The sequence below is a fragment of the Polyodon spathula genome, chromosome 7, assembly GCF_017654505.1.
Source record: "Polyodon spathula isolate WHYD16114869_AA chromosome 7, ASM1765450v1, whole genome shotgun sequence".
NCBI lineage: Eukaryota > Metazoa > Chordata > Actinopteri > Acipenseriformes > Polyodontidae > Polyodon > Polyodon spathula.
In genome coordinates, this window is record NC_054540.1 from 13,061,936 (window position 1) to 13,087,129 (window position 25,194).

The 25,194-nt window shown below is 36.3% G+C and overlaps 1 protein-coding gene across 1 annotated transcript in view; it reads right to left on the bottom strand.

The window, feature by feature from the left end:
• LOC121318188 (staphylococcal nuclease domain-containing protein 1) overlaps nucleotides 1-25,194 on the bottom strand; it is a 188,219-nt gene that overhangs the window by 124,499 nt on the left and 38,526 nt on the right. The window contains exons 11-14 of the mRNA XM_041254602.1: nucleotides 23,417-23,518; nucleotides 19,590-19,696; nucleotides 18,557-18,667; nucleotides 9,345-9,417 (exon numbers count right to left, since the gene is read on the bottom strand). Coding sequence (XP_041110536.1) covers nucleotides 9,345-9,417; nucleotides 18,557-18,667; nucleotides 19,590-19,696; nucleotides 23,417-23,518 — 393 coding nt within the window. The remainder of the gene's footprint in view (nucleotides 1-9,344; nucleotides 9,418-18,556; nucleotides 18,668-19,589; nucleotides 19,697-23,416; nucleotides 23,519-25,194) is intronic.

Genomic DNA, 25,194 nt, shown 5'->3' on the forward strand with positions numbered 1-25,194 from the left:
AGCCGGTCAGGGGGCCAGACCCGGAGCTGTAGGCTCACTGAGCATGGATGCCACAGGGTCCCCTGTGCCTGGCTGAGCAGGTTGCGACATGTAGGCAGCTCACAAGGCTGGCTACCAGGAGCACCTGCGTCTGTTCTTGACAGATTTTGTCCAGACACAGCAGTAGATATGCCAGTGGTGGGAAGACAAAGCGGAGAAATGGGCCACTCGTGGGCCGATCGTCTATGCACAGCGGGGGCTACCCTCCAGCAAGAACCAGAGTTGGCAGTGAGCGGATTCCTGAGTCGCAGAGAGGTCTACTTCTGCAGAGACCATCTTGGTATTTATATAGGCCACCAGTGCCCTTTTGTCTGTGCAAACTAGCATGTGTCTCCTTTGTAGGCTCAGCTGAACTGCCCACAGTTCTAAAAGACTGATGTGGAGATCCTCTCATGGAAGTTTCCACACTCCCCGCCTGTTACATACTACACCTCAGCCCAGGTTGGATGCTGCTCAGAGTTGCCCTGAAGAACAGGTGAGCTGGCTGTTTGTCATAGTGAGACTGAGAAGGCTGTACTGTTCCACAGCAGGCTGAAAAACCTGCGACAACCAGGCCTGGAGAGGGTGCATGTGCAGAAGCCCCAGGGGAAGGAAGCTGCTGCCATCATTCAGTTTTTTTTGAAGGAGACAACCTTCATTGTTGGGATGGAAAAGTTCCAAGCATACAGTGTCCGTCTTATGACACTCGGACCTTACCCCTCCACGCATCAAATCGTCACCTCTCCTCGACTCAGTCGTCAGACCGCTTCAAGCCATACTATCCCTCCCCTTTTTTACGGTTATACTGGAATAGCTGGACAGAAATTTAACAGTACAGTTTTACTTGCTAGACAGACCGATGAGTACTACGATTTAAAAAAAATTAAAATACACAAATGAAATAGGCCTATATTAATATATATCTGCACAACGTGAGTTAGTGCAGATAAATGTGTTATGCGTTAATTTGAAAGTACATTAAAGAAACTACGTAATATGTTTTCACATTTTTTAAATTACTTTTAATATAGGTTGCTTGTGTTTTGCAATGTTTTTTGCGATCAAATTTATTGGTTTTCACAGAATAGAGACAAACAACAATATACTATATTCCCCTTCTCCCGACCTCATCCCTCCCCGGACCTCTTACAAATAAATTGACACAGACTTTATCTGATAGATAATGCATCCCAACAGTCATAGTTTATCCACTGCAATGACAATCAGACTTCAGACAGTAGTTCAGTTATGCTAGCTGCAGCTCCTTTCCAGATTTCTAAAGTGGTGTTTTTTTGCGCTATTTATTCAAGCGGTAGATAGTTCTAGCATGACTATGTCGTGAAATATGACAGCCACTGCCGAATAGGTAGTCTACAAGGATGGAGGCAGCATGCTGTTAAACCAGCAAGCCAAATTTTCCGCTGGCGCTCATCATTAAGTAATAGTACAACTATTCCAGACAGTATAGAAATCACCTGGCTCCAAAAGGAGTTAACTTCTGGACATTCCCAGATCATGTGCACTACTGTGCCAGGTGCATTAAGAGTACAGAGTTTATATAGAGGGTCTGAGGTGATTGCGACAAGGTATCTCTTACAAGGAGTCCAGTATGACCCTTGACAATTTAAAATGAATTGATTGGGGGTTTTTAGATGCAATAAATATATTGTCCAAGACTGCATTCCAATCAATTAGCCCATCCTCTAAGGCTAGATCTTTCACCGGGTTATATGAAGCTTTTAGTAGATGCGAGTATAGTTGAAACTAGCCCTTTAGAGGAATCAGCCGAGACTCAATCCACTATGAGATGTAATGCAAGGGAACCCCATAAGCACAAAAGCAGAACGCAGTCCAAGATAAGAAAAAGGATGATCCTGGGTTTTTTGCAATGTTGAAAATCAGACGACGGAAAACCACAACCGTATCCGTTAAATGAAAACATACACCAATGACTCATTTTTTCTAAGTAACAAGCATACTTTCCGTTATATGTATTGCTTTATTTTAATTTTAAAAGTTGTTTATGAGTTAATGTAAATATTCGTGAAAATAATGTATTAATAAGTAGGCTAAAGATAACTGAAGGTCTGAAGCAACAAATTACTAAAATTGACAGTAGCTAGCTACCTATAAAGTAATATAATAAAATAAACATTAGATTTGTTTGTAATTATGTAATTAAATTTACACTGACCTCATAAAAAGTAATGTATATTCAAATTGTTTATTTTAAGGAAATCTTTCACTATTACCGTACTTCAGATCAACTAATCCTGAAACTAAATACGTAAATACGAATTAGTTCAACGTCGCAAAGCACAAGAAACCTAATTAAAAGTAATTAAAAAAAAAAATGTGAAAACATATTGTAACAAAAATAATAATGATCCTTCAGTCAATTTCAGGTCCAAACTCGATCTTTATTCATTACAATAATAAATGATCAAAGACAGTTTAACAAGGTTAACTAACAATTTAACAGGTTGCTGTGGGCCACGACCTATGCTGCTAAAACAAAACAACAAAATTAATCTCAGAGTGGAACTAAAATAAAATCTCAGGGTAGAACTATTACGTTTACTCGTTTCTCTGCTTCGAACAACAAACACTCCCCCTGTCACTGGTGTGCAGCACCAGCCAGTCCTGCCTCATCCAACTCCACGACCAATAACCGGCAGTTCCTGCGGTCTGTGCCCGTCGCCCATAGGCTGCTGGACCAATGCGAAACACAGCCCCTCCCACCCCAAGCGCTCCTGTACGTCACAGACCCCACATGCGTTACAATATATTACGTAGTTTCTTTAACATACTTTCAAATTAACACATAACGTTTAACTATACTAACTCACGGTGTCCTATTAAGGTACATTTGTGTACCTATATTAAATATAGGCCTATTTAATTTGTGTATTTATTTTTTTAAATGTGTGTACTCACCGGTCTCTCTAGCAAGTAAAACTGTACTGCTAAATTTCTGTCCAGCTATTCCAGTATAACCGTAATAAAAGGGTAGGGGATAGTATGGCGGTGTGATGATTGACGCGAGGCGGGGTGAGGTCTGAGGATGTTCTAAAATGGACAACACACAAACAGACAATCAGCCTCTGCAAACACGGACCTGGAGTCCACATTCACCATCTTAAATTAAATGTCAGCATCTTAAAACGTGTCGCCTGAGGGCCAGGTAGAGCACTAAGGTCGAGGATCAGCCTGAGGCCGCCATCCCGTTTGGGCACCAGGAAGGACCTGGGGTTCCTGTACTTGGACAGCTAAAGCAGATGTCTCGGGAGACAGCAGGGAAGGTTGTCAGGTGGCACCAGTAAGGCTGCACCTTCTGCAAAAAGTCTGCCAGTACCGGGGAAAGCGAGCACTATCGCGTGGCAGTCGTGACCCTATCGAACAAGGCAACATCTGGACTCAATTTCCAGCTGCCCTCTTAAGCACAGGATTGAGCTCCCCTGACATGGAGGGGGCCATCACAAGAGACATGGCACCCGATTCCGCAACCTCAGAAGGGGAGGCAAGCACTAGGTTTCCTAGCGCGGCTACCTGCACCCTTGGAGGTGGGGCGGTGCAGCAGTGCAGCCCCGCAGGGTCATCAACAAGAGGGTCTGCTGGTGATGCAAGAAAATTTCTACTTTGTTTAATTGAATGAGCAGTAAAACAAGCTTCATTATGAAAGCTGAATATGTATTTCAAATGAAGACCGACACGTTTTTAAATAAAAAAAACAAAACATTCTAGCCTACTTCATTAAAGTATAGCGCTGCAATGATTATTCGAATTAATCGATTAAATCACAAATTTTGCCGTCATTAATGAATATTTTTATCGATTCATCGACCCGCCCCCGCCCCACAGAGAGTGCTTAAGCCTTGTTCTCACAGGAGCAGGTGATTCTTTAACAAACAGACAGCACTCAGAAGCAAGCAGTGATATGAGCCCCTCCCCCTAATACACACAGGCTTTTTTCTTTTTTTTTTTTTTTTTTTTTTTTTTTTTTTTTAAATAGTAAATGTGGAGAAGCGAATTAAATCTAGATATTCCCAGAGCTAAAAGACATATAAAAAAAAAATAAACACTGTGAACAAAGAGACAGTAGGACTACCCTTCGTTTATTTATGGAAAAATGTTTCCTGTAAATTTAACCCGGGCTAGACTACCCACGTCTTTCTTTTGTTTTACTTCATGTGCCCACTTTCTCCAGTTTTTTATCAGCCTCCATCAGGTTCCACCCCCTCGTTCTCACTTCAAAACATGCATAACAACATTTCTTGCCGTTTGTGCTGCCTGCATTCAGTTTGTAATCGTCTGCCTCCCACTCCATCGTCAGCAGTGACGATATTCTGAGAAAATATTGAAATGGTGGACATGAGGTTATCGTCCAAGAAAGCAAAGAGACTCTGACTCCAGGACTACACCCAGCTGTTTCAGAGAACCAGGCCAGTTTCGTCCAAAAGCAGTGAAGTAAAACAAGTCAAAGGCATGGGATTTTTTTCTTCCTGGAACCACTGGCACTGTAACTTGCTCTCTATGCAAACAGTCAATAATTTATCATAACAACACTATTATTATTAATTTTTTTTTTTTTAAATGTCACTAAAATTGTGTTCAATCTGTATGTGATTTTATTGGAAAGTGTTTCTCGTTAACATTAAATTTCACGTTTAAAAAAAATAATAAATGCATGTTATTTAATTTATTTTTTTATCCCCGTGACTTTATTCTCCCTCTGTCATTTTCTCTGCGATTTTGAACGCATTGACCATGACTGCTCTGTGATTTATGTCCAAATTTTCTGTGACAAACACCTAGCCCTACTTATCAGGATCCCCACTTGTGTTCTATGCGTCGTTACTTTGAAATGTTTATATAACTGTGCCGAAGCGTTCGTCTAAAACGATTGGTGACTCTCAACTTAAGCGATTTATATGTTTGCAACAAAGCCAGTTCGTTGAATAAGAATTGTAATAATGTAAGGATGATATTTTGTGTATTTCTAATAATTTAGTGTTTACCGTTCAGTGTTGAGTGGTAGAGTTAAAAGAAAGAACTAGCATGAAACAATAATGCACAAAATATTATCCTTCCATTATTATTCAACGAAGGGGCTTTGTATCAAATACAAGTGTAAAACATTAAATAAGAAGATACTGTATTTAAATTGTTTTGATATTTTATAAACTGTACATTTATTTGTGTTTATACTGTAGATCTTCTACAAAAGCAAAATCATTTTTAACTTGGATTAAGATTTGAAAACAAACAGGTTATTTGTTTAAAGTACATCCCACTGTGAAATGTAACAGAAAAAAGTTAGACCATTTTTGTTTTACAAGTAAGGAAAATTACATTTTTTTCATACCATCCCATTGTTAGAAAAAACATTTATTAAAAATGAAACAATTAACCCATTGTTGCTTTTTGTCTTATGAAGTGGTCAACTTTAATAAATAGTTTCTGCTTGTAAAATGATAAAGTTTATTTGTGGTATTTAACTGTCTCAGTGCATTAGACAGCTGCCATCACCTGTCCTTAGCAGTTTTTATCACAAGGCTACTGCACTGAGTATTCCTTATTTTATATCTTATTTTAGATACTTTAGAAATTGTAGAGGAGTATTTGTTGTTGCTGAAATAGAAAAGCAACAGAAGTGCAATCACCTCGATACATTTACTGTACTGGTTACATACAAATCTGAAAAATGGTTCAACTTGCTACCTATTGAGTGATGTGTTGGTATTTATCCGAATAATCAATTCATAGAAGTAATAATCGATAAATTAATCCATTACATTAATAGTTTCATACCGCACTACTAAAGTAAAAAAGGGCTTGTTATTTACAATTTTAAAATACATTTTTGGACTTCTGCCGTCTTCTGAATGACAGAATTCCATCTAGTTGGAAAACTTTCACCCAAGAGTTAGCCTAGAGGGGGGAACTGGATCCTGGGGAAGGAGCAGAGAAACCAGAACGATGGGCTAAAAGGTGCAGAAAAAAAACATGAAGGTATGACATATACTAGCAGTGTGAATGTGTCCTCTTAAGGAGAGGGAGAGAAGTTGAAAAATTTGAAAATAGCACAGATCCCTTCTGCTCACAGAACTTTATCTCCTCAGAGGCGGATTATTCACGCCTTAGGCAGAGGGCTCTTACAAGCAGCTTTAGCATATGACTTGGGTAATTCGGTACACAGATGAATATCCCAAATCGGTAATGGATAACATTTCATACTTAAAGAAAATATGCATGTGCAAAAACATTTTGTTTGGTAGCACTCTCTGGACAGGTATCCTTTTCCTGAATGAGCTATTTTTTTCTTGTACAGTTTCCATAAAAAGTATTCATTGTAAAAAAATTATTTCCTACTTGCCACACAAATTATAGCGGTTCTCTAGATACAAGTAAAAAAAGGAAAGCTAAAGCCCCACATACACCAACCTTCAGGAGGACCAAAACACCAAAGGAAACCTGGTGAAACCTCAAATATGGACTTTTCTTACGCCCCCGTTCTGCGGGTGGAACATGGTACTGCAATTACACATTATATTTAAAAAATAATCTGTAATATTATTACAAAAGCAAAACAGTTTTTTTTTTTTGCTGACTCAATATCAAAAACGTTGTTTTCCTACTGTGAAACAGCGAAGAAATTTCTCATTCGCCATTTCACCGCTGAGATATTCCCTTCGCAATGTATCTAGTACCTCACGGTTCATAAACAACTCAGATCGATTAGCTGTGCATTTCGCTGCTCTGGCCTTACATGTATCTGTTGATGGTGAAATCTCCCTGATCACGCTGTAGGGGAGGTCACAAGCTGTCCAATTCAAACCTTGACTTTGTTTGTAGCCTAATCCATTGAAGAGTAATCGATGTGCGTATGTAAACAAGACACATATTTGCAAGCTAGAGAACAGAGTTATGCAGATAGGATCAAGGTTTCTTACAGTTTTCTGATCATTTCTCAATTTGTAAAATTTATAAAAAAAAAAAAAAAAAAAAAAATTTAAAAATCGAACAAAATGGCAAGCAGTGTTCCAAAGCAACAAAAATAAATCGATTCAGTCTTTTTGAAGTTTGAGGAGATAATATTGAAAGTGACAGCGAAAATGATCAACTTTCTGGGATGGCGAGTGCTGAGTCAGCGTCTGTGAAGCAGCATTTGAAGATGGATTGGAGCCTCTTCAGGATTTCTAAGTATAATGGATCCACACTACATTTATTATTATGCATAATTTTCAATATGCATTTTTACTGTAAATGTTATTAGAAAATGCAACCATTTGACTCTCAAGGTGCACATAGAAATAACATTTTAACAATTTGTATTTTATTTGTACACGGCCCCTGATCTTTACGATGCAATACAAGCTGAAAGAAGTAATTGTTGCTTCCCGGCCATCTATTATTTTCTCATTGATGTTCACTGATTTAGATTATTGCATGGCAGTGTTCATGCAAACTTTTTTATATTTCCATGATTACAAGGAGTGATGTTACTCACCTAGAGACACTGTAGGTTTTTTAGCCTTTCAAGATAAGCTGTCTGCCTGCTCCAACAATCACTCACTTAGTTCCTTTGTTTGCCACATGTCAATCAAAGTAAAGATGAAAGGAACTGAGGTGTTCCAGTCAAATTCAGTCTGGCAGCCTGATTTAGAGCAACAAAGGTGTCTGCAATCTTAATAATAATAATAATAATAATAATAATAATAATAACAATAATAATAATAATAATAATAATAATAAACACATTTAGCAGATGCCTTTATCTAATAATTAACAAATGTTCACCTGTCAGTGCTTGAATGAGTGTAACCACTTTATTTTGAAAAAAATAAAAATCTCATTTTGCTTCTTGACATTTACATACTTTCAAGCGAGTAACAAAAATACAGGTCAGGTACTGAAAATTCAGAACTACAAAAAAAATCTCAGTAGCAACACTCTCCTGCACAAACACACAGTTATGTGAGAGCAATGTGCCTGACAGTTGTGGCAAATGAACTGAGAGTATTTGTCATGCATACTCATCATGGATACATTTCGAGCACCCCAAAGCTCTCCAAAAAGGCCACCTTTTGAATGAAATATTGGACAAATATAAAAGAGGATTACAAAATCTAATTCGTGTGGCAATGTATAGCATGTGAGGTGCCAGAAGGTAGCCTCCCTTTTAGAACTTGCTCAAGAAACTAGTGTATGACTGGCCATAAATATTTACACAATATATTTTTGGAGAGGTTTGGGGACCCTTGGGCCTAGCTTTGTAAAAACTCATGTAAAATTTGATCCCTTTATTCAGTCAGTTTCAGTATAGTAGACATGTTGGGGAAGCGCTGGAAAAAAAAAAAGTCTCATGTGCTACAAGGTAAAAAAAATGACGATAGAATAAACAAATGAAAAGTGTTTCTTGTTTTTTGTGTTTTTTTTTTTTTCTGGATATCTCCTTCCAGTGTGGTACTTATATCAAATCTGAGGTTTTAGTCCTAATGGCCAGGGGTTACCTTGAATTCAAGCCCTGAACCATGCCTGTGCTGTCTATACTTTGGAAGATAATGTGATTTATTTAAGGACATAGCCCTCCAGGCAGAAATTGCATTTGGGAGGCTGGGGGTTTAACAGGTTAATCTGCATTGGATGTAATTTCTCAAGAGGTTCTCTGTGATGCAAGGGACACTTTCCTATGTGGTGTTTTAGTCTGGTCGAAATAAGTTGTGTCTCTTTCCAAATATACCTACATGTACTGTAGCTCCTTATTTTTCCTAGTCTAATATATTACCAATTATTTTGGTAATTTTTGTACAATATCAAGCCTCCCTTGCCCCTTCACAATACAAATCAGACGGAAGGAAAGAAGGAAGATTTCAGAAGTATGGTATGCTGACTAATTGTATACACTAAATTACAGGATTATGTGATTACTCAATTGAGTGGTCTGCATAATAAATCTACTCTTCCTGCATATTAGCACTTCATGGTGCAGAAAAGGCCTGCTTCTATTTTAAGCCTTATAATGGTTATTGCATTAAGCGATCCTTGACCAGATTTAGAACAGACTTGATCTGCTGTAAGAAAAAGTAGTCTTAACAGAACTGTATAGAAAACAATAGGTTACAAATACTATAGATCCAGGGGATGGATAGTTTTGTAAAGACATGCCAAACTCTGTGTAGACCAAAGCTTCCACAGGGGCACGATCAAAGAAGAATGGCATCTAATTGAATTATTTGTAAGAAAAATAAAACTTAGAAACACAATGGCCCAACATCTACTCATTTTCAGTGAACTACAGGATGGATAATTACAGTACTACTTACCCCAGATATATCGGCAACACGGTGAATGGGTACCTCTTTCTTACTGTGCAGACCTTTTCCATTCTTTATAGCTCTGTTAACAAAAATACTGTATTTTATATATATGCATATGCACATACACACACACACAGAGGTGAAAGTGGCCAATGATAATTTTGACTGAATTCCAGCTCTGGGGTTGTACATGCTCTCAGATGCATTCTCAGCCATTGTGGACCACTTTCAGAAGCAAATTTGAACTTGACTTTGTGGAAAAATAAATTACTTCACTTACAAATTGTCATTTTACCAGACGGATCAACCTGAAAAATCTCACATGAGGCTAGTTAAACAATGTTACTGATGAAACATTTTGCATGTGTGCCCAATTCACATGTTAATTTCATAAAACCTGCTGCAAAAATCATATACAATCTCTGCTGAACTTAATCAGATATGTAAATACAGGTTTCATACAGTTTTTCTGAGTCTGAAATCATTTTCTATGTTGATAACTGATAACCAACTCGAAAAAAAAAAGTTTTTGCATGAAGTTTATTTAAACTGTATAATCAGTGGCGGAGGAACAGAAAGATGGGCCCAGGTGCCGTTTTTTTTGTGGGCCCCTTCAATTTACACTGGTTTTGGAGGCATGTATTTTCAATTTTAAACATACTATTGGCAAATCACAAAAACAATCCGATTGTATGTGATGTAAAATAGCAAAAGGGATTCAAGGGTCAAAGAATTTTGTGTCAATCACAGGCTAATGAATTTTCTGTCAATCATAGGCTAATAACTTTGTTAAACAGTAGGGGGGCAAACTGAAGGACTAACTGCTCAGCATAGAGGAGCAAATGTTTTTGTTTTATTTATTTATTTATTTTCACAATTAAGAAGCTAAGAAATCAAGCAAATCTTGCTGTTGTGAAGTTATGGTTTCAGTAATTTCAAACCTACAAAATTGTGCAAATGTCAGCATAAAATGTACAGTATGTTCAGTACTAAATGCAGTGCTAGAATTCCCACATGTAGTTTAATAAAGGAGTGACGACAAAAAAGAAAGTACTGTTCTTTAGAAAATAATTATTCCACAAGTAAGGCAGTTTAAAATATAGGCAAAACCATAGCACAACATAGAATAATAGTGTGTTTACATAGAGCAAAAAAAGGAGAGTGGCAAAATATATTGTTTGCCTCCCATGTGCTCTACTGGTTAGATGCCTATGGTCTCACTCAAGTTACAGTTCACAAAAGGAGAAATAACTTCTAAAAGGTCACAAGCACATGCAAAAACATCAGTTTTCCTCCAGCCCCCAAATTTGAGTATTTCTACACAAATGATAGGAATGGACCTCTTTTTGACTGAATTATATATATATATATATATATCTATATATATATATATATATATATATATATTATATATATTATATTCTATATATATATATATACACACACACATATATATACACACACAACCAAACCGATATTCAGAGGTAATATTTTTTGTTAAGAAAAAACTGCATCACGCTCAACTATCGTTCACTCTCCTCTTCTTGTACAGTACTTCCCTGTCCTGTACTAGATTGATAAATATAATCTAGTAACGTGCCTATTTTTGAAAGCATTCTTACTTTACAGCATTTTTTCACACCTGCCTAAAACTTCTGCACAGTACTTTGTGTGTGTGTGTGTGTGTGTATATATATATATATATATATATATATATATATATATATATATATATATATATATATATATATATATATATATATATATATATATACACACACACACACACACACATACATACATACGCACACACACAAAGTACAGTGCAAAAGTTTTAGGCAGGTGTGAAAAAATGCTGTAAAGTAAGAATGCTTTCAAAAATAGGCACGTTACTAGATTATATTTATCAATTAACAAAATGCAAAGTGAGTGAACAGAAGAAAAATCTACGTCAAATCAATATTTGGAGTGACCACCCTTTGCCTTCAAAACAGCATCAATTCTTCTAGGTACACTTGCACACAGTTTTTGAAGGAACTCGTCAGGTAGGTTGGCCCAGACATCTTTGAGAATTAGCCACAGTTCTTCTGTGGATTTAGGCAGCCTCAGTTGCTACTCTCTCCATGTAATCCCCGACAGACTATGTTGAAATCAGGGCTCTGTGGGGGCCATACCATCACTTCCAGGACTCCTTGTTCTTCTTTACGCTGAAGATAGTTCTTAATGACTTTCACTGTATGTTTGGGGTCGTTGTCATGCTGCAGAATAAATTTGGGACCAATCAGATGCCTCCCTGATGGTATTGCATGATGGATAAGTATCTGCCTGTACTTCTCACCATTGAGGAGACCATTAATTCTGACCAAATCCCCAACTCCATTTGCAGAAATGCAACCCCAAACTTGCAAGGAACCTCCACCTTGCTTCACTGTTGCCTGCAGACACTCATTTGTGTACCACTCTCCAGCCCTTCGGCAAACAAAAAGCTTTCTGCTACAGTCAAATATTTCAAATTTTCACTCATCAGTCCAGAGCACCTGCTGTCATTTTTCTGCACCCCATTTCCTGTGTTTTCGCACCTAGCCGAGTCGCTTGGCCTTGTTTCCACGTCGGAGGTATGGCTTTTTGGCTGGAAGACTTCCATGAAAGCCATTTCTGACCAGACTTCTCTGGACAGTAGATGGGTGTACCAGGGTCCCACTGTTTTCTGCCAATTCTGAGCTGATGGCATTGCTGGACATCTTCCGATTGCGAAGGGAAGTAAGCATGATGTGTCTTTCATCTGCTGCAGTAAGTTTCCTTGGCCGACTACTGTGTCTACGGTCCTTAACGTTTCCCGTTTCTTTGTGCTTCTTCAAAAGAGCTTGGACAGCACATCTGGAAACCCCTGTCTGCCTTGAAATTTCTGCCTGGGAGAGACCTTGCTAATACAGTATTTGTGTCTTGTTGCTGTGCTCAGTCTTGCCAGGGTGTATGACTAGACAGTAAACTGTTTTCAGCAACCTCACCTTGTTAGCTGAGTTTGGCTGTTCCTCACACAGTTTTATTCCTCCTACACAGCTGTTTCTGTTTCAGTTAATGATTGTGTTTCAACCTACATATTGAATTGATGATCATTAGTTTATAATAATTATATTTATTATTAATATAATATAATTGTTTAATCATACACCTGACTATATGCCTACAAAATCCCAGACTTTGTGCAAGTGTACCTAGAAGAATTGAGGCTATTTTGAAGGCAAAGGGTGGTCACACCAAATATGGATTTGATTTAGATTTTTCTTCTGTTCACTCACTTTGCATTTAGTTAATTGATAAATATAAACTATTAACATGTCTATTTTCGAAAGCATTCTTACTTTACAGCATTTTTTCACACCTGCCTAAAACTTTTGCACAGTACTAATATACATATATATATATATATATATATATATATATATATATATATATATATATATATATATATATATATATATATATATATATATATAAATAAACACACACACACACACTAAAAACCAGGTCTAATCATTAAAACATTCCATTTGTTTTTTTTTTGTTGTTTTTTTATGATTAACAAAGGAAATGTTGAAGGATGCATCTAGCCATCATTATTAACATCTTGTAGAAATCAGGTATGGCCTTTTAACAGGAGACCACTCCCAATCTCTATTTCTATAATGTATTTCTCAAATAATCAATATAATGCCATTCCACAGAATGTAATTAAACCCTATGGCCAACTTGCATGGTTGCCCTACATTTTTGCCAATTAATGAAGCAATCTTCAATTTGCTCTGTCCAATGTCTGTGAAATTTAGACTGCCCAGGGGTCTTATTAAAACTGACATGACGTCTGAAGGGTATGTGGAGACACTCTTGATAGAGAGATTACTCAGAACAATCATACACTATTTTTAAACCTATTAGCAAGATGTGTGGGCAAACGATATTTATTATTAATAAAGTGGTTTGCATGCAGCATCCGCTTTTAGAAACAAATAAATACAAATTCACAAATTCCTACAACTGCAAATAGAGAATACTGCCATTTACTGGCCGCTGTAGAGTACTGACTGAATGTAAGTCTCACTAATTGTCCCTCACAAGAGAGGAGCTGTGTTTATGGCATTTAATTATTTATTTTTTATTTTGGCAGTGAGTTTAGCTGTTCTGTTCCATGCTGATTTACAGTAGCATTTTAAACTGGGAATGATTCTTACATCTCTGTAATTTAGCCTACTAAAATGTATCTTTAGTTGGAGATATGACTTGTTTCAAGTCTGCCGCTGCTTAAATTATAAATATAAGATATATTTAAAAGTAAATTGAGTACTTCTATCAATTTCAAATATTGTTATTCATTCAAACCAGTAAAAAGGATTGAGAGAGAGAGAGAGAGAGAGAGAGATGGGAAGCTGGGATTTAGGGAGGCAGATTTGATTTCAATATTATTCATGGTTGTTAATATCTCTATCACCCCCTTGTTTCTAATTTAGTTTTCAGTTCAGTGTAAGGAGTTGGCACAAGAGATTTCTAATGGAACACAAATAGCGGATGGCAGTTTGAACAGAACAATTTAAACCATGCACTTCTAATCTGCTCATGAACTCAAAAAGGGAACAATAACAGTAGCCCCCGACAAAGACACCCCCAGGCAAGTTTTGGAGTTTCACACAATCTTGAATCCATAATTACTGTTGAAAAAAACAATACAAAAATGGAACCAATTCATTTGAGAAAAACACAAAAAGGAACAGGCAAAATTAGCCAAAATAAAATGTACACAACTGTCGGAAAGTTTGTTCCCACTACCCCTGATTAAGTGTGTACGATTGACTTGACTTGTCTGGGATGAGGCCACTTTGGACCTTTAATATAATAGAGGGTGTAGCACTTAACTGAATAAGACTGATATGGTCAGAGGTTAAAATAATGCACCAGTGAAAGGGTTCATTTTTACTAATAAGAAATTTAAAAAAGACAGTTAGGTACTGAACATTAGGGCAATAACTAAAAGTGTACATTCTTTATGCAGCTAGAACTTCATAAGACCACAGTTTAAAATGTATACGCTAACCCTGCAAGTCACTGGCACCGTAGATCGAGGTAATCACATAACACAGCTTTGTGCAGTGTATGAAGGAGGTATGTCAAAGCATTAGGCCTTTGTCATCCAAAAAACAAAAAGTCACTGGATCCCAAATATGGAGACCATCACAGTCAAAGCTAAGGGTGCTGGGAAGTTTCCATAACGCTGAAAATACGGAGTTGCCAGTTTAAATGGTTATGATAGATTAGCAGTAGTAGATGCGGTGGAGACTGATTTGCAAACACACAAACTCTTAAAATACAGCTGTGTGCACAATTAAGAATCTTAGATGTAACCTGGATTTTAAATTTTATTTCTCCCAACTAATAATTTGATAGATGATAAAACTGCTTCTGGGGGCAAAAAGTTAAACTATAGAAGCTGCTGGAAATAAAGCAATTTCACACACTATTTAATGAAATTAAATAGGCTTTTAAATTTTAGCTGTGCAATGTGTCATGTTTCTAGGGCAAGTTGGTCATATCAGTATTTGACTTCCAGAAAAGTTTAGGTACATCTTTCATACATGAATATAAAATCACTTGTTCTTCAATTTCCATGTTCACGTTTGACAAGTTCATAAACTAAATGAAAAGCAGCCGTGCAACTTTCAAAACGGAGCGCGCTATCGACAAACAAAGAGTTTTTCCCACATTAAGCAAGTTCCCTGCAAAAGGAACAGGGCTCCAGGCAAGAAAGAGCTCCCCACGCAAGGAATAAGTCTTTGAACTTTGACAATCAGAAGGAATGCTGAGGGAGAAATGGAAGCTTAACTGTTCTGAAGAAAGTTACTGAAGTCATGGGAGCATAATTGTTCAAATTCACGGAAGGCAAGGAAGAACCAATGTGCAGATTAATGGCTAAAATCATCTTCTGAGGAAGGGCAGACTGTCCTACGAGAGAATGAATCAGTAAATGGAATACTGCATTAATTGGAAAGCGGGTCTTTGTTTCCATGTAGCTGCATAAAACAAACTGAAGTGAAGCCATCAGTTATGCTTTTGGAAGATCCCGAGAGAATTGCAGCAAGAACACTTCTACAAATCACATAACTTTTCAATTGCAATGCATTATCTGAACTGAGTTAAGTATGAGCAACAGAACTATTCCCAATTGGAAAACTGTCCACAACAAAGATAATGATGCAAGACTTGGATATCAACAAGCTGATCTCCATTTGAAAATAACCACTTGTTTATTGAGAGCCTACTCAATACAATGCGCACAGCAAAGTACAGTCTTCATTGGAATCTGGAGAGCTACAGTGTTAATCAACACAGATTGACTTTATATGGAAATCTAGAAGTATTCAACATGTCTAATCTTAAATACTTTATGACTCGAGAAAGTAACGTTGTTACTGTCACGTTGGTGGATAAACTGTCCTAGGAATAGAATATAACACTGTTTTGGAGTGTGCAAGAAATGTATTTTGTTTGTTGAAATGTGCAACTCAAAAGGAGTTGCCTCGTAAATGCAGAGAATTTGATCATTGCCCCATTTGAGTTAATTTGAATATATAAATCAACTGAGGTTTATAACATATTAGTTTGGTACATCACATCTAAACTAAATTAACAAGGTAAAACTAATTTGTTAAATTAGGTACTGGAATGTTGGATTCTGTTCTGAATGGGAAGTTGAATTAATTCTCGTGTATACTGACATGATCAATTACAAAGAGAAACGGGTATTAAATACTAATGCAAAGTAGGCACAGTGTGATATGCCATATTTAATATTGGTATATTAACCATGTATGCTAATGGTGTTATGGTCGTTGTAATCGTTTGACTATGCAGTGAATGAACTGTATACTATTCATGCATATTTTCCTTTCTGTAATATTATTATTAGCCCTAGTAATTTTAATGCATTGGATTAAAATTACACACACAAGTTGTCAGTATCACTAAAATTAAAAAATATTACATTTAAAAAGACTCTGAATGAACTACTGTTATTACTAGGGCTGCTCCATTTAACAGACTCAAAATCGAACCAATTAATCAACTAAGGAGTTGATTGCAGATTATGTATTTATTTTTACGAATCGTGCACAATAAAAATAAAACCAACTAAAGAAGAACTGCATTTTCTCCACGGCAGTCCAATCATAAGTGAGCGAAGGAGAGACAGTTTAATGTATTCTCTGCTTCAGCTGACGGTCTTGAGTAAGTTTAACCAATGGTAGAGTCAAATATCTACCCTGGTTTTGCAGCTGTCCAATCATGAGTGAGCAGAGGTGGGACATAAATATGCTAGGCCTTAAGCAGAGTAACAATAGCTAAACTTTGCATGATATTGCTTATCAGAGCTTTAGAGAATTATATTGAGAAAGTCAATTGACTTTTTACAAAAACATATCAGGCATTGTAGTCCATTTGGTTACTAATCAACTTAACATGTCCCAGAAAAAAAATGGAGATATATACCACAAATACCTGAACCGACACAGGAAGCCAATGGATATACTCGCCACTTCCAAAATTTAAATTATTAAAAAGGTATCCGTAGCTTACCGGTAGCTGTTAATTAAACATAATACTGCTGAAACTGTCTTGTTCGGTAAAGAAAAGGCTGTATGGAACAGCAATCTAAGGATATCTAACAAAGTCAGCAGAAAAACATGAGCGTTCCCAAAGTCACTGGCGAGCCACTGTTGCAACCATAGAGATACAATACCATCACAATGAGCAAGTAAGAACAGGCTTTGAAGGCACCAATTCCTCAAATAGAGATAACTTGAATTACTTTCTCCGATTTTTGACTACGAAAGCATGTAAAGCAATCACTTGTCAATAGCTACAGTATTCTAAGGTACCGCTAACAAGATTCAGAATGACAATCTCTTTCGGTGTCTCAGGTTTTGCTAGATGCAATAAAAAAAAGGAGCAGTGCATGAAGCCTTTTTTGAAGTATGTAGCTGTAATGGTAAATGCAGCTCAGCTGTCTTGTGTTTTCAGGTATGTGACTGACAGTGGCTGAAATGAATGGTAGTTCTGTGAAATTGTAATAAAAAGGCTTCTATAAAGACTACATTCCCCATTGGGCTTTTTTTTTGGTTATTTCTACTGATTTAGAAGTATTACTAAGCAGGACAGCCGCTATCCAATTGTTATCTATTGAATGTATACGGGTCATTTAATCGATTAAAAATTAACTAAATGCCCATAGATTAACCAATCAAAAATTGTAATCAAGCAACAGCCCTAATTATATACTATTGTGTTCCCTTCACACAATAGCTTGATATATAAGGACCAACATGTTTAATATAAATACTGTACCTAAAACAGGACAAAAGTCTGCACGGCCTAAATGCAGTATACACAAAACTTAATGGAATGGTCTGCCTTTTTTTTGTCAGAGAAGCTAGGTGTCTTGCTGTTTTTAAGTCAATATTGAAGACTTATTTATATACACACAGGTCTTTTTATTACTCACAATATATATATAATATATATATATATATATATATATACTAGTAGATATATATATATATATATATATATATATATATCTTATTATATATATATAAAACAGTCTTTCGGAACAGAAAAGAACAAAGAATTCTAGGTTATAACTGTGTTGCCCGCTCCCTCCATTCGATTTTTTAAGCTTTTTACTTATCACCTTTTTTATTTTTAATTAAATGTTTTATTATGCTGTGTGTATTATGTTTTCTGTGGGGCCTGATGTAAGCTGCTATATAAATAAATAAATACAATTAAAAACACATCTTGTAACAGATTCTAGTCTTGCCCAAGAGTTACCAAATGTATTCCCTAGAACGCTTAAGCAAAATAATAGTTCTTAAACTAGCTTTTCCTTCTCATTACTACAGTATTATCCAATTTGGTAGAACATCTACACGGGATTTACAGCACACATTGTTTTATTTGAATTATTAAACTGTCATCTTAGGATGGTGGTAATCCCAAAGTTAAAAAGTGATGTCTACTTCAAGCTGAAAGTGTAACAAAGACTGGTTCAGATCTCTGATGCAATATAAATCTGTTCACTAGCTGTGCAGAAATTCATGGATCCATTATTTTCCAGCCCAGCATGTCAGTGAAAATGTAGTTTATTATACTCCACAACTGTTTAAGAGTCTTACCTGGCTTCAGCAGCAAGCAGTTCATCATAGTGGGATGACCTCTGATCGTCATCTTGCCTGTACCGTATCACTGTGGCCAGCCCTTTACTGACGAGTGCTTCTGCGATGTTACTGTAATTAAATAATAAATACATAAGGAAATGCACAAACTGTAGTTTAAAACTTTATGATACTGGTAACATTTACTCAACAATGGATTACACATTCAGAGCTTGAAGTGAATTTGTAAGTGTGTGTCTGGTTGATTTCAATAAACACCTGAATGAACCTTAGGATGGGAAAAAAGTGCCTGGAAGTATTAAAAAAAAAAAAAGTGTATTCAAATATTGACGGTCCAAACTGTTTAATATAGGGTTGCATGAGCAAAAACAGATAGTGACTGTTGACTGTGTTTAAGGTAATATTCCACAAACACTGACTGGAGTTTTCAGACTACAGAGAAAAAAAAAAATAATCCCCTTGGGTCGAAAAACTTCTCTGGCTCTGGACATAAAGGTACCATGTTACTTCTGTTCCTTAGGGTCAATCATTTTCCACTACAAGCTATACATGGTATTTTGGATATAAAATGTACCACTAAAGTCTACACAATATGGTGTAACCTGTACCACCATATATGCACACAATGCTGTTTTAGTCAAAATCTATTATATTTCAGACAACAGTAACCTGAAAATGAACCCGTTTAATATTTAAAATGAAATATCCCAAAGGCCCCTTTCTTCAAAACTAAAAGCATGACCTTTTCCACAGTTTCCTGAATAAATTAATTCAGAAAGGAATACTTAAAAAGGCCAGAACACATTAACAATTTATTGTTCTTGTAAGATGCAGAAGAATTAAATCAGAGGGTTCAGTAATATGCAAAATCTGAAACAACCCTCAAGGTCATAACAGAACAATTCTCAAGGTACTGGAACTCTCTTTTGTTCATCTTTTATACAAGTTAGTCACCCCCCTTTTGTGAAATATAGTACAACCAACTGATTAGTTAATTTAGTTACATACATAAACAAATCAACATAAAACTTACATTCCACCAATGGTGACTGTCGAACAGGTGCGCTCTGGAAATGAAGGGGTGGTACCTGCATCAGTGACAGTGGTTGCTGCTCTGATGTAATCCACTGTGACATTGACCTAGAACAAAAAAAGCAACAAAAAAATAAAAAAATTAAAGAGAGAGAAAAGAAAATAAACCCGACAGCAGATTGTGAAAAAAATGCATCAACATTTTTGGTAATATTTTCTGCCATAGTTTTTAAACAAGCAGAGTTGATTACTGTAAACTGGTTTTATTTAAAACATTCCAGTGACACATTAAAATTATGCCTATTCAATTTTGTGAAAGGAAATTAAGTAAAATAGAGTATGAAGACAATCCCAAGTGATGTGAAAGGGTTTGGCTGCAAGTATAGAAAAGGAAAAATCACATCTTATGAAGGTCTCGACTCCCAGGGCTTATTTCACATATCTTCATTTTAACTTCACTTTAAATTCATAGTCCATCTATATATGTCCTCATATCTACTACACACTGTGCGTACATCCTAAAATGTGTTTTGTTCATGAAGTTGATATAATAGGCGATAATAAATGGACAAGTAGAAACAGAATGGAACACTATAATAAAAGAGTATAAGACCACTATGTAATGATTAAGTGGACATACATTTATAATAAAGCAGATTCTTAGCCAAGTAATTTAGCTGCATCACCACATTTTATGTATTTCTTTAATACCAGGGAGAGCTGTAACCAGATTAAAATGTAGGAAAGCCCTTTTATATATTTAAAAAAAAAAGGGGGGGAGCAGCTCAATTTAAAATGAAGATTTTCAGAATTTTAATCCACAGCCCCATATTATTCTTAATCTGGGAAAGCAAGTTTTTCTCTACAGGCGAGTTTCCAAGGGCAGTGGCAGTCAGTGTGAATCAAATCAGTCTAACAGTAGATCTCTCTAGATGAGGCATGTCCACAAGAAGAATGCCACAACAAAGGTTGTTTATGACTTTGTACAGCAAACACACTCAAAGTCACCCACGACTCACAATTTCAGCAAGCACTTTAACAGGAAAATGAACCTGTACAACAGACAGGAATCTCCCCCCCCCACCCCCCCCTTGAGAAACAGAAACCTTATTAGATGAAGTTGCACCATAGAGAAGGTCCCTGTGAAAACTAGCTACCCCTCCCCAAACCCATCAACCACACTGTGATCTTGTGGAAAGTTAAGATTCAAAAAATCAAACTTTATTTGCTATAAAATATGCCAGCCTTTTTTGCCAAATGTTCTGTTTCATTAATTTTCCAGAGCCCTATATGACGAAGTGAATTTAGATTATATATAGGATAGACAGAAAAATACAGATACATAGACAGACAGATTATACACACATACAGTACCAGTCAAAAGTTGGAGTACACTTGCTGAAAACTAGGTTTTTTTCATAACTGACAATGTTTTACGTCGTATACGTTTCTGTAAATACTTGAAAATGAAAACATGTTACAATATACAAAACAAAACATAAGGAGTATCAAAGCAAAGTTCAAGAAAATTGAAAACTGTATCTAAATCTTGGATTCCTCAAAATAGCCACCCTTTTCCACAACAGCCTCACAAAACACGAGGCATTCGGTTAACAAGTTTTAGCAGGAAATCACCCAACATGTCTTCCCAGCTCTTCTGCAGCAATTCCCAGAGATGTAGGGTACTTGTGGGTAGCTTTGCTTTGACTCTTCTGTCCGGTTCGTCCCATACAAGATATATGGGATTGAGGTCTGGAGACTGGGCAGACCAGGTCATTAGATTGAGTTGTCCTTCACTTTCCTTCTTGCCATGGACTTGGTAAAGATCACCAACTCTGTCACCAGCAAAGCAACCCCAGACCATGACAGTGCCTCCTCCATGCTTGACAGTGGGAACCACACATGCAGAAATCATGCACTTACCCTCTCTGCGTCTTACAAATACTCGGAGGTTGGACCCAAATATTTCAATTTTGGACTCATCGATCCATAAGACAGACTTCCACTCCTCAAACATCCAGTTTGTGTTTTTTGGCCCAGGCAAGTCTCGTCCTCTTATTCTGCACGCTTAACAATGGTTTCTTTGCAGCAATTCTTCCAGTTAGGCTAGCTTCACAAAATCTCCTCTGAACAGTTGATGTTGAAACAGTCTGTACTTCTAGTAGCATTTAGCCGAGGTTGTATATCAGGGGCAGTTAATTGCCGGTTTCGCAGACTTGTGACTCGAACGAAATTGTTCTCTGATTCTGAGGTCATCCTTGGCCTGCCTGACCTTGTTCGGTCCTCATGAGTGCCAGTTTCTTCAAATCGTTTGATAGTCTTGGCCACAGCAGTTACAGACACTTGCAAAGTTCTCGCGATTTGTCTTAGATTGACTTTCATTTCTTAAAGTAATTACTAGTCTTTTTTTCTTTGCTTAACTGAGCCTAATTTGCCATTTTCTGCTCCCTTACATTCAGGAATGACAAACTTGTGCCTATGATACCTATATTTATAGTAATCATGGACCCTCACCTGTTAACAATAATTGGTGAGAAAAGGTTAATTATTTAACATGCTAGTTAAACTCAGAACATCTAACAAAGACACTTATACTTAGGCCAGTGTTCTAACACTGTGTTATACACATTTCAGACTTTTAACTGACTTGGGCTTCAGGCTGAAATCCCCTTGCTTTGGTTGACCATTTCATTGAAATTGACAAGATTTACATTTTCATTTAAAAATTAAATTGATTGCAATTCACTTATGATTTATTATCAGCTTACTATATAACTACACGTATCATAATGAAATATTAAATGTTTATAGACAAGTTTATACAATTAAAAGCATAGATAATCATGAAAAACCTGGTTTCAAGCAGGTGTACTCAAACTTTTGACTGGTACTGTATATACACACCCCCTAGAGTTAGCAGACCTTTAAAATGCTGAATAAATTAGTCAGGTTCCACAAAAAGTGGACTGCTACACTTTCTGCAGAGGGAGATCTCTTGAATAAGCTATGCTGTCAATGTCAGCTTACACCATTACTAAAATCAATTTCCCTGTAAAATTACGTTTGATAAACGGATACATTGTTACTGAGTTTATAGTTTCATACAGCAAAATACTAGATAAATATAATATGGTAAGCGTCGGTAACTTAGCATTTGGTTTAATTTCTGTCTGAAGTCAGTCGCTGAAAGTCTTCATCTGTGTGAAAGTGACTACTAACTATCTCATTATTGTGTGGATGTCTTGACCACAAACCAATGCCGGAACCTAAATAAACTTTTCACTGCCCGTTTTAAAAAATGAACTTCTGAGCGAGACAGTCTGCTTCAATCGGATTCTGATCTACTGCGCAACAGACAATTTAAATCATCTCGTGCTGGGGTTCTAAAGTTCCGGAATACTAAAAAAGTAGATTACCACCATTTTTCATATCGACAGCTTATATTGTTCAAAGGAATGGGATCAAACAGGGTCAATTTAATTTAATTTAAAACAACGTATTTTTTACAAGCAGTGTTTTTTTTTGTAGTTTTTTATTGCATACAAGAATGACTGATTCTGACAAACCTATGGGGGCAGGCAAAAATTCAGTCAAACTGACCGAAATAATTTACATGAAATGATATCTGCGCTTGCTCCGCTTTAGCACAGGGAACACAAGTCTCCTAAGTATTTCCCTATTGCTGTATTTTTCAATTCCTTGGATATTAAATTTACCAGTATATTATAAATGATACTTATAAAGTCTAAATTAGAAAGTATAGAGGAAATTTGCCTGCCTGTCAACTGCAGATACTAAACATGTGAATTAAATACATAAAACTCTTACCTTTTTACCAGTCAGCTTCTTTCTCAAGAACTCTCTGGCCTCAAACATGTATGGGATGTCATACAGAGGACGGAATCTCTTGTCTTTGTCCTTGTTCTTTTCCTAAAAGAATTGAAAAAGATGGTCAGGAAACAACAATGTTCAAACATTTTCATTACTTGACATAGTTAGAAGATCAGTGTTGTTATCCCCTTGTGTGTAAAAGAACGAACCGATCCACTGACAGTGTATTACCAAACTGTCTTTACCCAGATAACAGAAAAACTGCCTTCAATGACATTGGATCACTAATCCTATAAACCCCACAACAGTCAAATCTAATCATTCCTAAATAAGATTATATATATATATATATATATATATATATATATATATATATATATATATATATATATATATATATATTCTACAGAGTTATTGCCATCACAGGAAAGCAGGGCTTAATTTATAAAATTTGCCAAAAAAACAAGGCCACCTGGAGATGGCTTTTTAATTGTTTTTAAAATGGCCATTATTTTTATAAATCAATGTTTTTATTCTTTTTGGGGGAATGATGCTTGCTTATTGATCTGATCCATCTGCCTTGCTGCGTCCAGGAGCAAATTGTCCTACCCTCACTAAAAACAGACATGTCGAACAGCAAAGTGTCATTGGGCAAAAATGGAAAAGGAAAGATCCTGTCGTTCGAACATTTTTGGGTAGGAGCAGAGAACGACCAAAATAAGAGGAGAACTGAACTTCAAATTAACAAAGCTAATGCCTGAAATGAATGTAAAGAATAAATGCAAGAGTTTATGGGCAAAGTTAATCAGGCTTGCAGCAGGTCATCCAGGGAGACAGAACACCAGTACAGAGCTTTAACAGTGATAGTTATTTCCTGCACCTGATCGTTATCTATGCCCACTTGCATTTGCATTTCAGGTACATCATTAATTTAGTAATCAAGTGTCATATTAAACAAATACATAACTACCCTTTTAATTGACCTCAGGAAAACATGCATGGTGTTCTACCTTATGTTTCTCTCCCATCGCGAGCAGCAGCTGCCAAAGCAAAGCACTGAACTATGTATATATTTCACATATGCCCATATAAGAGTTACATCTGTGCATTGTCAAATTTATTTAATAGATTGTGTAATAAAAAAAAAGTCAGGCACCTACAGCAAAGAAAAAATACTAAACTGACAGAAAGTATAATGAAAAATAAAACTTTATACTAAATGAAAAGTACATAGGTTACACACTAACATCCATTCTATTTATTATGTTCTTAATGAAGCCTTATGTTTATTTCGACATTTACCAGTAAAACCTGAATTGCTAATATTCAAAGTTTTACTGTAACAGACATAGAACATAACTTGGTAATGAAATATTTATTTTTGTAAAATTGTATTTTTTAAATGTGCACTAAAATTTTTGTGTGCGTCTAAGAAGGGAAAAAAAAAAGTTAGTGTAGAGCCCTGATGTTGGCCGCAACCAAAATAGCAGAGGCAACTGATCTTTACAGCGAGAGTGAAGCAGAAGAACCTGTGTCCAAAACTAGTGGTATGTGTACAGGAGTTAAGAAAAAAATAAATAAATCAAAAATATAAAAAAGGCAGTGTGTAAAAGGGAATATAACTTAATTCAATGGAACACTATAAAAAGAAAAATGTCTAACAGTGCTACAACCAGGTAATTTATGCAGTGGTAGCTTTTGTTTATTCCATCTAGAAAAAAATATAGCCTATATAGTTTGTTAAGCTGCCAACTGTCTGCTACAAGTGTATGCGC